The sequence below is a fragment of the Panthera onca genome, chromosome C2, assembly GCF_046562875.1.
Source record: "Panthera onca isolate mPanOnc1 chromosome C2, mPanOnc1 haplotype 2, whole genome shotgun sequence".
Taxonomy (NCBI): domain Eukaryota; kingdom Metazoa; phylum Chordata; class Mammalia; order Carnivora; family Felidae; genus Panthera; species Panthera onca.
Window position 1 is genome coordinate 14,693,720 of NC_138347.1, and position 12,313 is coordinate 14,706,032.

The window sequence follows — 12,313 nt, forward strand, 5'->3', positions numbered from 1 at the left end:
TGGTTGTCAGTAGGGTCATTCATTTTCTGCTCACCATTGCTATCAAGAATGATTTAGAACCATCTTAATGACGTATTTTCACAACAGCAGTAACCATAGTGTTAAGTGGGAGAACTCAAAAATTAATTCCCACTTCTGGATCACACAAAGGCAGAAACATAACTTCACCAAAAGCTGACCTCAGAGGCAGGCCAGAGTAAGTGCATCTGGGAAAAGGAACAAAAGCAAGTGTATAATTACTATTTATTACTATAAATAAACTATGACACTTTCACATTCAAGACATAATGGAACAAGGGGTTAGGAAATATGGAAGTTATTACTCAAATGGCTGAGATACTGTGGTCCATTCTTTTTTTTTTCAATTACTCTTTGTTAATGACTACATACACCCTGTGTACTACTGCCTTTCTTTCTCTCTTGTTTTCTTGCTTTCTTTTTCTTTCTTTCTTTCTTTTGAATCAAAGTCTGATATCATTGAATTGAAAATGACCAAGAATTATCCCAAGAAGCAAAATTATTTAGAGATATCTTCATAGAAAAAAAAAATGATGTCACATGTGAATCCTTTTATTATCATGTTCTAAGAGAATCTATCATTAGAAACATATAAAGCTGGCAAGAGACCATTTCCATATTCCACATAGGATCATTATTACGGTTATAATGTCATAACTCTGAGTATTCCAGAGACTAAAAAAAATCTTTTCTTTATGCGTTACAGTGTCTGAGAGGCATTATATGGTACTTGACTCACTTTACAAAATGGTATATTTAAAGGAAGCTGGTCATTCCCTTTGGCACACTTTTTTGAGGTAGACCAATGAAAAACGTACACTTTCTTTACTCTCAGAGTTGCTCCCAAATACAATAGAACTATTCATTTTAAGTCATAGATTTCTATCTGCATGCATGGCAACTAATAGTCTACTAACTTCAGTCTTTGTTCTGTTAAAATTTTCATAAGTAATCTTAATAAAAATTATATGGCTTAAATGAAAGTGCAGATTTCATTCAGTAGGAAGATTTGACAAGATGCCATTTAATGTCCTTTCAACTCTAAGATATTAAGATTCTGATAGAAAATCATAGAATGTGACAGCTAGAAAGGACCTTTGAGATCTTCTCATCTAAAATCATTATCTTGTAAGATATCCAAAAAGGCAAAGTGACTTGTCCAAATTCATGCAGTGAATTAATAGAACCAGGGCTAGAAGCCAAATCTCTTCACTCTTGGTCTAGTATTCTTAAACTGCTATGCAATCTGTCTACATGAGTGACCTCCTGGTTGGAGAAGAGGAATGGATTTAAATTAACTTAGGTCATTTGGTTGGTGAGATAAAACTAAGGCAAGGATAGAGGAAATAAATTGTGGGAGAATTGAGCTGAATTATGTTACTCAAGGGTGGCTCTAATTTATTTATTTATTTGTTTGTTTATTTATTTATTTATTTATTTATTTATTTATTTATTTTAATAGAGCTGAGCAAGTGATTAGAAATTCAACATAGGCACATAATCAAATATGAAGGTAATATAAACTGTTCAACCTTATAACCATCAAGTGACAAGCCCTTGAGAGACAGAAACAGGTTGACTAGATCTTTAATGGGAATGAATCCATTCCCAATCTGATCCTTAAAAGAATGAAATGTGCAACATTTATAGATACAAACAACATAATCTCAAACACACAAAAAAAGATACTGTTTTTATTTTACCTTATAGTTTTATATCAATCCAAGATTTATGTTGCCATCCGAACAACATTTTGGTTTGCACAAACATCCTTAACCTGATGAGAAACAGTTACTACTTTTATTCATTTACCAGTCAATATGTGGCAGGCAATCATATATATCATCTCATTTAATTTGTAAAACCACTTGATGAGATTGATACTCTTACAGTTTTCATTTTAAAAACGAAGCAGCCACAGCATAGACATTTAAGAGAAGCGTTTAAGGTTTGTGATTGTAGATCTTGGCTTAGAACCCTAACTGGAGAATCCTTGTATTTAATTTCTTTTCCACAAGGATTGTTGATATTGCACCCTCTGGTGGTAAGGACGTGCTACTGCAGCTGCAATCATTTTTATCCTTTCAGACCAGGAGAGACCAAGGAATTATTCAATCATTTGGTAGCAAAGTGTCCAGTCACCATAAGCAATAAGGTGACTATTTCTACCTATTTCACAAGAATACTAGGAGATATACTGTATAATTATCATTATCCAAGTGCTTACAAAGCTAACATTTAGTTTTTAGTAGGTTTCATGGAAACAATCTCAAGGTGACCAGTTGTCCTAGCATTCGTCATTCCACAGTAATAAGCCAAGTAACTCCCTTTATAAATCTAGCACCAGTGAAAATATGTATTTACTCCTTGAACCAAAATTGCATGCCAAAACACCTATTAATTCAGCACTCAGTTAAATAGAATGTGCAAGTTAATGCTTCAGCCCAAAGAGAAAAGGACACATGGGGTGGCCTTATTCACAAATGACAGACCCAGCATCACTATTTGACATTTGGAGATTGGGAACTGCACAGGTATTTGCTAATTTGCTACACATTGTGAGGTTAATGAGAAGTCACTCTACTGGAGCCAGTTGTGTGAATGCTGGCCTCTATGATGCCCTGCCTCTGTCCCCTCCAAATCTGGCAATAGGACTTTGTCATGCTGACAGTGAAAAGTGGTGCTCTTTTTCCATGGCAAAAGCTTTTTAAAACATGCCTGCATACGATCAAACATTATTTTAAAATAATTGACTCAGCCTCTGCCATGCTAATAAGTGGCTTTCTTGATGACTTTGCTCTTACTTCACAAAGGAGTAGCTGAAAGGTAGGCAATGGTTATTTTTTTTTTCTCTTTAAACTCTGTACCCTGGCCAATTCTTGAAAATCTTGTGTATGTCAAGGTTTCAGAACTCCATCCCTTGAGACATTAACTATAATTTGAATACATTTAGCACCTTCCATTTATTTAGCAGCTTCTATTCATTAATTTTTCAAAACACATCAATGGAGCTCTTATTATGTGCCAGCCAGGCTCTGGGCTCAGGGCTGAAGATAGAATGGTGAGGAAGACATTCACACTTTTTGCCTTTATGGAACTCATAGTGTAGGGGCAAAGGCACAGTGAAGAAACAAATAAAATCATTATAAAGTAAGATAAGTTCTATGAGGGAAGAAAAACAGACTCTGAGAATGCAATCTTTTCTCAAACAGGGTGATGAAGGCAAGCCACCCTTCGAAGTCGCTCTTAAGCTAAGACACAAAAGATGACGGAAGAATCTGTATGCCGAGTTTGAGAGGGCAGAAATGGGATGAAACAGACAGGCAGAGGCACGTGCAAAGTGCTGAGGCAAAGAGAGGCTAGACATGCTCAAGGGCCAAGTAGAAGCCTGTGCCATGGAGGATGTCGGGCAGAGGGAGATGACAAGATTTGGAGTTAGAAAAAACAGGCAGCACTCAGGTTTTGCAAGGTGCTGTGTAAGCCAGACTAAGGAATATGGATCTTAGTCTCAGGGCAATGGAAATCCATTTAATAAAGCTACAGTGGAAGTATTCCATGCGATGATAAATACAACTATGCATAAGATTTAAATGGGTTATTGGGGCCATGTGGACAGCATATTGGGATCTTTAAACACAAGACCGGTCATTCAAAATCATAAATAGCTTGCATGTGCTATGAAGGCCTTTTGCACAAGTTGAGCAGGCAGCTTGTCAGGCTGAATGTATTCAGGTGCGTCCGTTGAAATATATGACATCCCCAGGCCATCACGTATTAAGGAGGACTTGTATCAGGTTCCTGAATGTTCTTGGTTTTCTTCAGACCTGAGAAAAGGAGCCAGAGAATGGTGCTAAGAAGGCACTTCTATTGTTTCACTGTTAAGAGCTGAGCTAAGTGAGTTATAGAAGGTGCCATAGAAATTGTGCTCGTAGGCCCTATGTTATGAGTATGACACTATACTAAGTACAGTGGCTAATGTGATAGATGTAAGACTCAATCATTCTACAGTCAAAAAACAGGGCACCATAAACAAAAATGAAAAGCATATCTGAAAGAGGATTGTTACAAAGGCAAATATCACCCGTCGAGAAGCACAAATAGAAGTAAAGACACCACTTGGTATAAATACAGTCATCATAAAGAATGTGTCAAAGTCCATTGATAATTCAGAAGAAGTAGTAACCTGCAAATAGGAAGATCCGGGAAAAGCTTCATAAAGAGGCAACATTTATATTTGACCTTCAGTAAGAGGAGGGAAACAAAATGGTGGACAAAGAGAAAGACATTCATAGGACAATGGTCACTGTCAGTACTTTGGGTGAACAGTAAGAAAAGATCTCATTGTCGAGTCCTTCACACATCCTGATCAATTGGACAGACAAAGATCTGAGTAGAATGAGGGTTGGTTTAATTGGATTGGCTTCTGACTGAAAATGTCTTGATCACATTATTTTTGTTTGCCAAAAGAGCCTCTCTGAAAATTCTAGTGCTGAATACTGATTAGTACACAGTTGGCTATTTCCACATACATTTGTTTTGTCCATTTACCAATATGGAGAGTCATGGTGACTAAGAAAAAAAAAGTGTTAGCTTGGGAGGCATGTTGGGACTCATATTTGACAAACTCCACCCGTATGAGTCAGCTTTGGGGCCAACATGAAAGCTATATTGAGGACTCAAAACTGATCAGCTTCTTTGTTAATAGGACATTATCTTCATATGTTACTAAACAAAGTGCTAATGAGATGTTATACTTCAAATTAGCTTAAGCAATGAGGTGGAAAGGAGTCTTGAGAAGAAGCCAACACCCAGTTTTCTGAGTATATAATCTCGCCAAAAAGGAATCTTCAGATCTGGCATGCTGGGTCCTTAAGACCGACTTCAATCAAGGGTTTCAACAGTATGTCCGAGAGCCAAGGCCACTCGCCCAGGAAATTCTACAATGTCCCACCACTCTCTGCCATTGTACATGGGTCTAAGCTCATAAGCTTTGAAGATGGATTTTTTTTACCCAGCAGCTGCCATGACAGGACCTGGCTCCTGGACGACTTTCAAGAAACCTGCAGTGAAACTACCAGCTGCAAAGTGCCCAACTGTAAACAGGAACTGGGCACAGAGCAGAGCTGCATGCAAAGTGCTTGCCTCCCCAGAGTTTTCCAAACAACTCGCTCTAATTCCAGGCCCCGTGAAAAGACAATATGCCAATCAGGACGTTCCTCAGCAATGTTGGCGTGTGTTTCTCAGCCTTGCCAGTCAGGAAGCAGCCAGAAAGTTATAGTCCAGAACTGCCAGCCTGTGAGCCACGTGGCAAAGAGTTGTCCACCCAAGACTTATGTGTCTAAGAGTTGTCAGACTCTGGAATGTGACCCTGGCCAATGTCAATCTCAGAGCCCTGAATCCGGTTCCTGTAGGCCTCCGGTCTACGTCGCACCAGGGCCACAACTCCTGGAATCTTCTTCTAACACTTATGAGCCAACCTGCTGTGTTACTGGTGGTTTGCAACTGCCTAGTAAGTGAAGAATGCAGAGAATGTGTAGAGGAGATAACATAGTCTAATTCAGATAAATTGATTTTCCAAGGTATCTAGGAACTTTTATTTCTCTAAATACGTGTTATGTTTTGTGTGTTTGTGAGTGAATGGACAGGTCTTTTGCTGTCTACAAAGAGAAAAGATTTTGGTTTTTGCTCTTTGGGGCATTTCTGGTAGGAAGCTGGGATTGGGAAGCGTGTTAAATATTTTAGGTCACGAGGACACTATTTGCAGAGCACTTAGAGTTGCAACCAGTAACTAACATGAGTACTGGTTATTATCAGCGGAAACACTTAGCACTGAATCTGGTTTATTATAATATATAAATGTAATGTGCGCCTAATCTCAGAAATCTAGATTATATTGTAGTTTAAAGGGACCCTGAACCCTGTCTAGTCCCATGAATCTGATGGGTTCAACTCTATCAGACGTTGTCCGTGTTGTTAATAACATCAGAACCGCAGTTGAAATCTGTATCTACCCCCTGTCCATTCACTATTTTATCTGCTGTATCACAACTCTCTTGTAGTCAACTGTGAGATTGAATCTATTGCTGGAAAAGTGCAAGAGAATTTTCAATTTCACTTCCATGGACTTCATAACCACATAGTAGCCAGAGAGCTTTGAATATAATGAGCTCCGGCTTAGTGGATCCACTGCATTTCTGCTATCCGTCTTCTTCTTTTCACTATTTCTTAAGTGTTTTCTGAGTTGGGAAAACACTCTTCGTGTTAAATAAATTTACTGCGTTTAGAATTACAAACTTAATGGTCACATTATTTTTCTTCACCACTTTTGTGGGTTTTACGTTACTGGGTTTTCTTTTTCACCAGATGAAAATGGTATAACTATTTGGAAGAAAAAAAAAAGAGAATATGTTCCATTACAGTTGTTTGTATAGTATCAAGCAGAATAAAAGAACATGGTTGTGGTAGTCAGCAGCAGAGAGGGAACATCCTCAGTATGAAGATCATAAAACGGTGGGTCCAGAATGTGTGGAGATACATTAATTTTGCTTAGAATAGCTTGGCTATTGAGAAGCTATGGGTGTGCTCTTAAATGGAGTTCTCGGTTTTCGGAGTGACATACGGGAGTGGTGAAGAGCATGAACTCTGAAGTCAGATTTTCCTGGGTCTGAAGCTCAGCCTTGCCGGGTGAGGGTTGTTCGAAACCCTACCGTGAGGCTCTGTACAAATTATTTAACGACTCTCACCTCCGTTTCCTCAAGTTCAAAACTGTGATGTTAATGATAGTTCCACTGTGAGACTTAATAAGTTAATAATTTGAAAGTGCTCAGCACATGACCTTGTATATAGGAAATGCTCAGTAAGATTTCCCAACATGATTAGCTAGCTCGGAGACTCCATACAAAGAGAGGCAGCGATCTGTAGAGAAACCCAAAGATCTCTGACAGATTAGGAACACCAGTCGTCCAAAGAGTGAAAGGCTAGCTGTTTTGGATCTTGAATGATGCAGGTAGCACCTTCCACCAAAGGAAATCCTAAGAAAACATACTCCATGCCTCGTGTAGGTGGGCTGGCAAGTATCTGAGTTTATGACAGAGCTGATGTTGATTTGCGCATCTGTTATCCTAACGGAGGTGATTTAAGCCTAAAATCCATAAACTACCACGTACGGAGGTGCTGCCATAGAGGGGTGGAGTTGATAGATAGCTGAGGCAGGTCTGAAAGAGGCTGAATGAACACTGTTTGGTCTCATCAATATTAACAGAGCATATGGCAGCCACAACAGCAGAGCCTTCCTGCAGGAGGGGACCTTGACATTGAGCTTCTGAGCAGAGCAGTGCCGGCAGTGGCAGAGCACTGTCAACGCCAAGGAGAGCTTTCATCTGCGTGGAAGCTTCTCAGTATTCCTGTCACAGCCCATCATGAAAACACGGTTGAAATTCATGCACAGTGAAGGTTGTTACTAATGCAACTCAAATGGGAGGGCCTGGGAAGAGTACAACTCATTTTGGCCACTGTTTCTGAAGACAGGAGGAAAACCAGCTCTTTCATTTGCCTTCCAAGTATATGTTCCTTTAATGGGTGTGGCTTGTTGGGAGACAGGATATTGGTGCCAAGTGGCTAAGTGGCTAAGTGTGGTGTGCGTGTGTGTGTGTGTGTGTGTGTGTGTGTGTATGGTGAGCAGGGGAAGACAGGAGAAGGGAACAGCAATGTTAAAAAGCGTTTTCATTTTTCCACATACTCTGTGTATCATCCTAGACCTTAATTCATTCTTTCCAGGCTGAATGTGATCACTCCCCTAAGGAGAAGTTAGCTGAAGAAGGGGTCAGTATCTATCTAATCTAACCCAACATGGAGCACATTGGAACTCATTGTAGAGAGAAATTGTGTGGATTCAGGAACTAAAGATTCTTGGTATTGGAATAGATAATGGTAGGGCACCTGGGTGGCTCAGTCAGTTAAGAGTCTGACTTGATCTTAGCTCAGGTCTTGATCTCACGGTTTGTGAATTCAAACCCCACATTGAGCTCTGCACTGACAGTATGGAGCCTGCTTGGGATTCTGTCTCTCCCTCTCTCCGCCCCTCCCAGAATTGTACTCTCTTTCTCTCCTTCACTCATATGAGGACTTTAAGAGACAAATCAGATGAACATAAGGGAAGGGAAACAAAAATAATATAAAAACAGGGAGGGGGACAAGACAGAAGAGAGTCATAAATATGGAGAACAAACTGAGGGTTACTGGAGGGGTTATGGGAGGGGGGATGGGCTAAATGGGTAAAGGGCACTAAGGAATCTACTCCTGAAATCATTGTTGCAATATCTGCTAACTAATTTGGATGTAAATTTAAAAAAAAATAATAAAAGATAAAATAAATTAAATAAATAAACATTAAAAAAATGAATAGATAATGGTGTGATAATGTGAAAGATATGCTTTGTAGGCCATCTCTTGGCCTTGGAATATACCGAAACTTGTTCAAACCCAAATTCTGCCATTTACCAGCTATGTGCCCTGGGACAAGGTAACATTTCAAAGACTCGGTTCCTCTATTATAAAATGGAGATAGAGGCGCCTGTGTGGCTCAGTAGGTTAAGCGTCCGACTTCAGCTCAGTTCATGATCTCACAGTCCGTGAGTTCGAGCCCCGCATCAGGCTCTGTGCTGACAGCTCAGAGCCTGGAGCCTGCTTTGGATTCTGTCTCCCTCTCTCTCTGCCTGTCCCCTGCTCATGCTCTGTCTAAAAAATAAATAAAAACATTAAAAAATTTAAAAAAAATAAAATAAAATGGATATAATGCCTAAATCACTGAATGATTGTGACAACTACATGACATCATGGACATTAAATGCTTAATGAAGTGTTTGTGTCAACTTATGTAAGAATCATTTGACATTTCATCTGATAATTTGCTTCTTGGGCCTCAGCCTCCATTTATTCTCATGATTTCTCTATACCGTATTTGAATTTTAAGACAGAGGCCAGGAAAAGCCCTTCCATTACAGGTACAAAGGTTACACACAGTATGGAACATAACCCAAATAGTCTGTGCAGTACTCTCAAAAACTGTAGAAGTGACTCAGTGGGTACATGCTACAGAACATTCCTCATAGATCAAGGAAATTCCTCCTGCTTGAACAAAAAGGCTCTGGTTGGATTTGGTCATTGGTATCACCTACCCTAGACTCTTCAAGACATCAATAGCTTAATAGCATGCTTTTCTGCTGGGAGCTAAGCATAATGAATTTCAGGAACATTTTCTTGCTTATGCAATACAGTGCCAAAAGCCATAAGATGACTCTTATTAATTTGGTCCTAATTGTTTACCAAGCACTGTATATGTACTTTTCAACTTTAAGTTTAAACAACCTAGTCGGACGAGTACAATTTTTTAAATCTTCATTTTTTTTTTCAATGCGGATGAAGACACATATAAATGAAGACACATATAAATGAAGACACATATAAATTAAGAAATCCAAGATCATGCAGATGGGAAATGGTGGATCCAGGATTTTAATCTGGTGAGTTTGACTTCAGAGTTTGAGGTATAAATCCTGACTACCAGATGACATTGTATGTTTTGTCCCCAGAGCAACCCAAATATGGGGGAGATCTCTGTGTCCTATAGAGGTTCTGAATAAATAAATCGAAACTTAGTCTGGTTATATTTTATTGTTGTACAATTGTATGTCATCTACAGAAACAACAGCGAGAAAGAAACAAAGTTGTGGATGAAATGACCAGGGAACTAAATATAGCTGATTGGATGCCTTAATTACAACCAGGAATGCTAGAAAGGATTTAGGCATATTTCATTGGAGTTTGTGAAATATTAGTAGATTTTCAATATCTTAGAAAAGAACATGAACGTCAGATCATGTGAAATTATGTAATCTAAGTACAAGAGAAGGTGTTTAGACAGTATGGAGTCAGATGTTTCTACAATGTAAGCTTGACTGTCTTGATGTTGTTAGCAATTCTGTTTTTCATACACTTAGTCTCTATGTCTTTCTAGTTAAATATGTTCCTTTTCAAAACTCTGAGCCTGTTTTAGACATTAGGGGGATATGAGAACATTTTAAGTTTATTTATTTATCCAGAGAGAGACAGAGACAGTGTGAATGGGAGAAGGGGAGAGAGAGAGGGAGAGAGAATCCTAAGCAAACTCCCCACTGTCAGCACAGAGCCCCACACAGGGCTCGAACTTACGAAGCAGCAAGATCATGACATGAGCGGAAGCCAACAGTCAGAGGCTTAACCCACTGAGCCACTCAGGTGCCCAGAGGACAGCATTTTGTTCCATGTTGCATCAGAGTCACTGACACCTTTCTGGAAGCCAGAATATCTTTCCCTAGTTCTGGTTCCTGTTTCTACCTTCAGGGACTTCCTGTTACTCCCTCAGTTTGAAATTCATTCACTGCAATTGGTATTCTTCCCCTGGAACCCAAATGGAAATAATGATAATCAATTACAAAAATAGCTAAAAACGGAACAATGAGCACAAAGCAAGAGTCCTTTTTGAGACAATTGATTACTCACTAATACTGGTTATATCAGAGCTATGGCTTTGGTTAGCAATAACATATACTCTAGGGAGATAGACACAAATAGGGTAAAGATCTAAAAATTAAATGAAATTTTGAATTAGAAAAACACATCTTTGTGGTTGCGTAATATTAAGAATTGCTGGCTTTTGTATAATTTTCTCTGGTATTGTATTGTATTGTATTGTAGTGTATTGTATTGTATTGTATTGTAGTTTAGAGAGATAGACAGCATATGAGCGTGGGAGAGAGGGAGGGAGGGAAGGAGGAAGGGAGGGGGGGAGAGGGGGGGGGGAGAGAATCCCAAGGAGCTCCACAGTCAGAACAGATACTGACATGGGGCTCCATCTCATGACTCAGGGATCATGACCCAAGCCAAAATCAAGACTCTCACACTCAACCGACTGAGCCACCCAGGTGCCCCTCCAACCCCCTGGCTTGATAGAAAGAAATTCACTAATGGGATTCAAAAAGAGTTATTCCTTGGAGCCCAGAGGCAAAACCAATGTGCTTGGAATCCAGTCACAAGAACAAAGGAATCTCAATACTGAAAATGGTAGGGTCATTGCCATTCTTCCATTACTCAATATGATATCGCTTCCAGTGCAAGACCAATTCCCCTGCAGGAACTACTAATTGACGAAGATAGTGACAAAAGGAGACGGAAAGGCCAAGAAAAGGCTAAGTATAACACCTCCCTTATCAGGACACTGCTTACCACTAGTGCTTTGTGGACAGTGGCATGCTACTTATTTAAATTGAATATGCAGAGTGGAACACATGGATTAAAAAGCCCTCTTCCACTATAGACCCTCTCAACCTTTACAGTAGGGTTATTAACGGTTGTTCATGTTTCCCCTTGAAAGGAGCCTCATTCACTCCGACACTCTCCATGTTAGGAAACCTATGTAATAATGCATTTTGAAAGTCCCAAAAACAAAGAACTATCCTCTAGACTTCATATTGTGTTAAATTAGGTTGCAGGAGAGCGTGAACCAAATACATTTTAAATTTTAGCATATCAATATTCTCAAGTGCTAGAACGTATTTATCCAATGATCAGATTTATAGTAGATCTCAGTCAAGGTTTGTAATAGTCACAGATACACTTACCAGATAGTAGAACACCCATTACTACTGACTAAATACTTTTCAAAGTTTATTCTCAGGAAACAAAAACAGACATTAGTGCCGTTCTGTCACTTTTCACCTCTAGGTTTGTTCAGCAGGTTGCTCAAAGTGGGTTTGCTCCCGGTTTCCTGTGTCCTGTTTCCCTGGGGCTGCAGCTGGTGGGGGGCTTGATCCCCAAGAGTCTGGTTCAATTTCCTGCAGTAAATAAGTATGGCAATCAAAGTATTGATCTTGAAGTGGTCCTGGAGGGACTCCTAATGCCAGGCCAGTGGTTGGGGACCCTTAGGCTACAAATGGAATTCTAGGCAATCAAAAAAAAAAAAATGCTACATTCCAGCCCACTGAGCTTTCCTCTGGAGGACAAATATCATCCCAAACTGTGTTTGTTCTGAAAAATGTCCAATCAGAGTTAAGTGTTTGCCATACCTCCATCATGCTGGTGGCCTAAACATTTGTAGCAAAGGCTAGCGGACCATTTTTACATGGTTTCGTCTTATGCTTCTTCATTTCTATCACAGTTACATTTTCATAGAAGCATATTTTCTTCTAAATGTGTAAGAGATCTTCAGTGAGATTCGCTCATATAGTTGAGCAAATATATTTGCCAAGGGTATGTGATT

The 12,313-nt window shown here is 39.4% G+C and overlaps 1 protein-coding gene across 1 annotated transcript; it reads left to right on the plus strand.

The window, feature by feature from the left end:
* Positions 1-4,920: 4,920 nt before the first annotated feature.
* Positions 4,921-5,535, plus strand: KRTAP27-1 (keratin associated protein 27-1). The gene has a single exon (XM_060637978.2). It carries the CDS (start codon positions 4,921-4,923, stop codon positions 5,533-5,535), a length of 615 nt encoding a protein of 204 aa, XP_060493961.2.
* Positions 5,536-12,313: the final 6,778 nt, after the last annotated feature.

Coding starts and splice junctions, on each gene's coding strand:
- KRTAP27-1 (XM_060637978.2), top strand. CDS start 4,921: ATGTCCGAGAGCCAAGGCCACTCGCCCAGGAAATTCTACAATGTCCCA.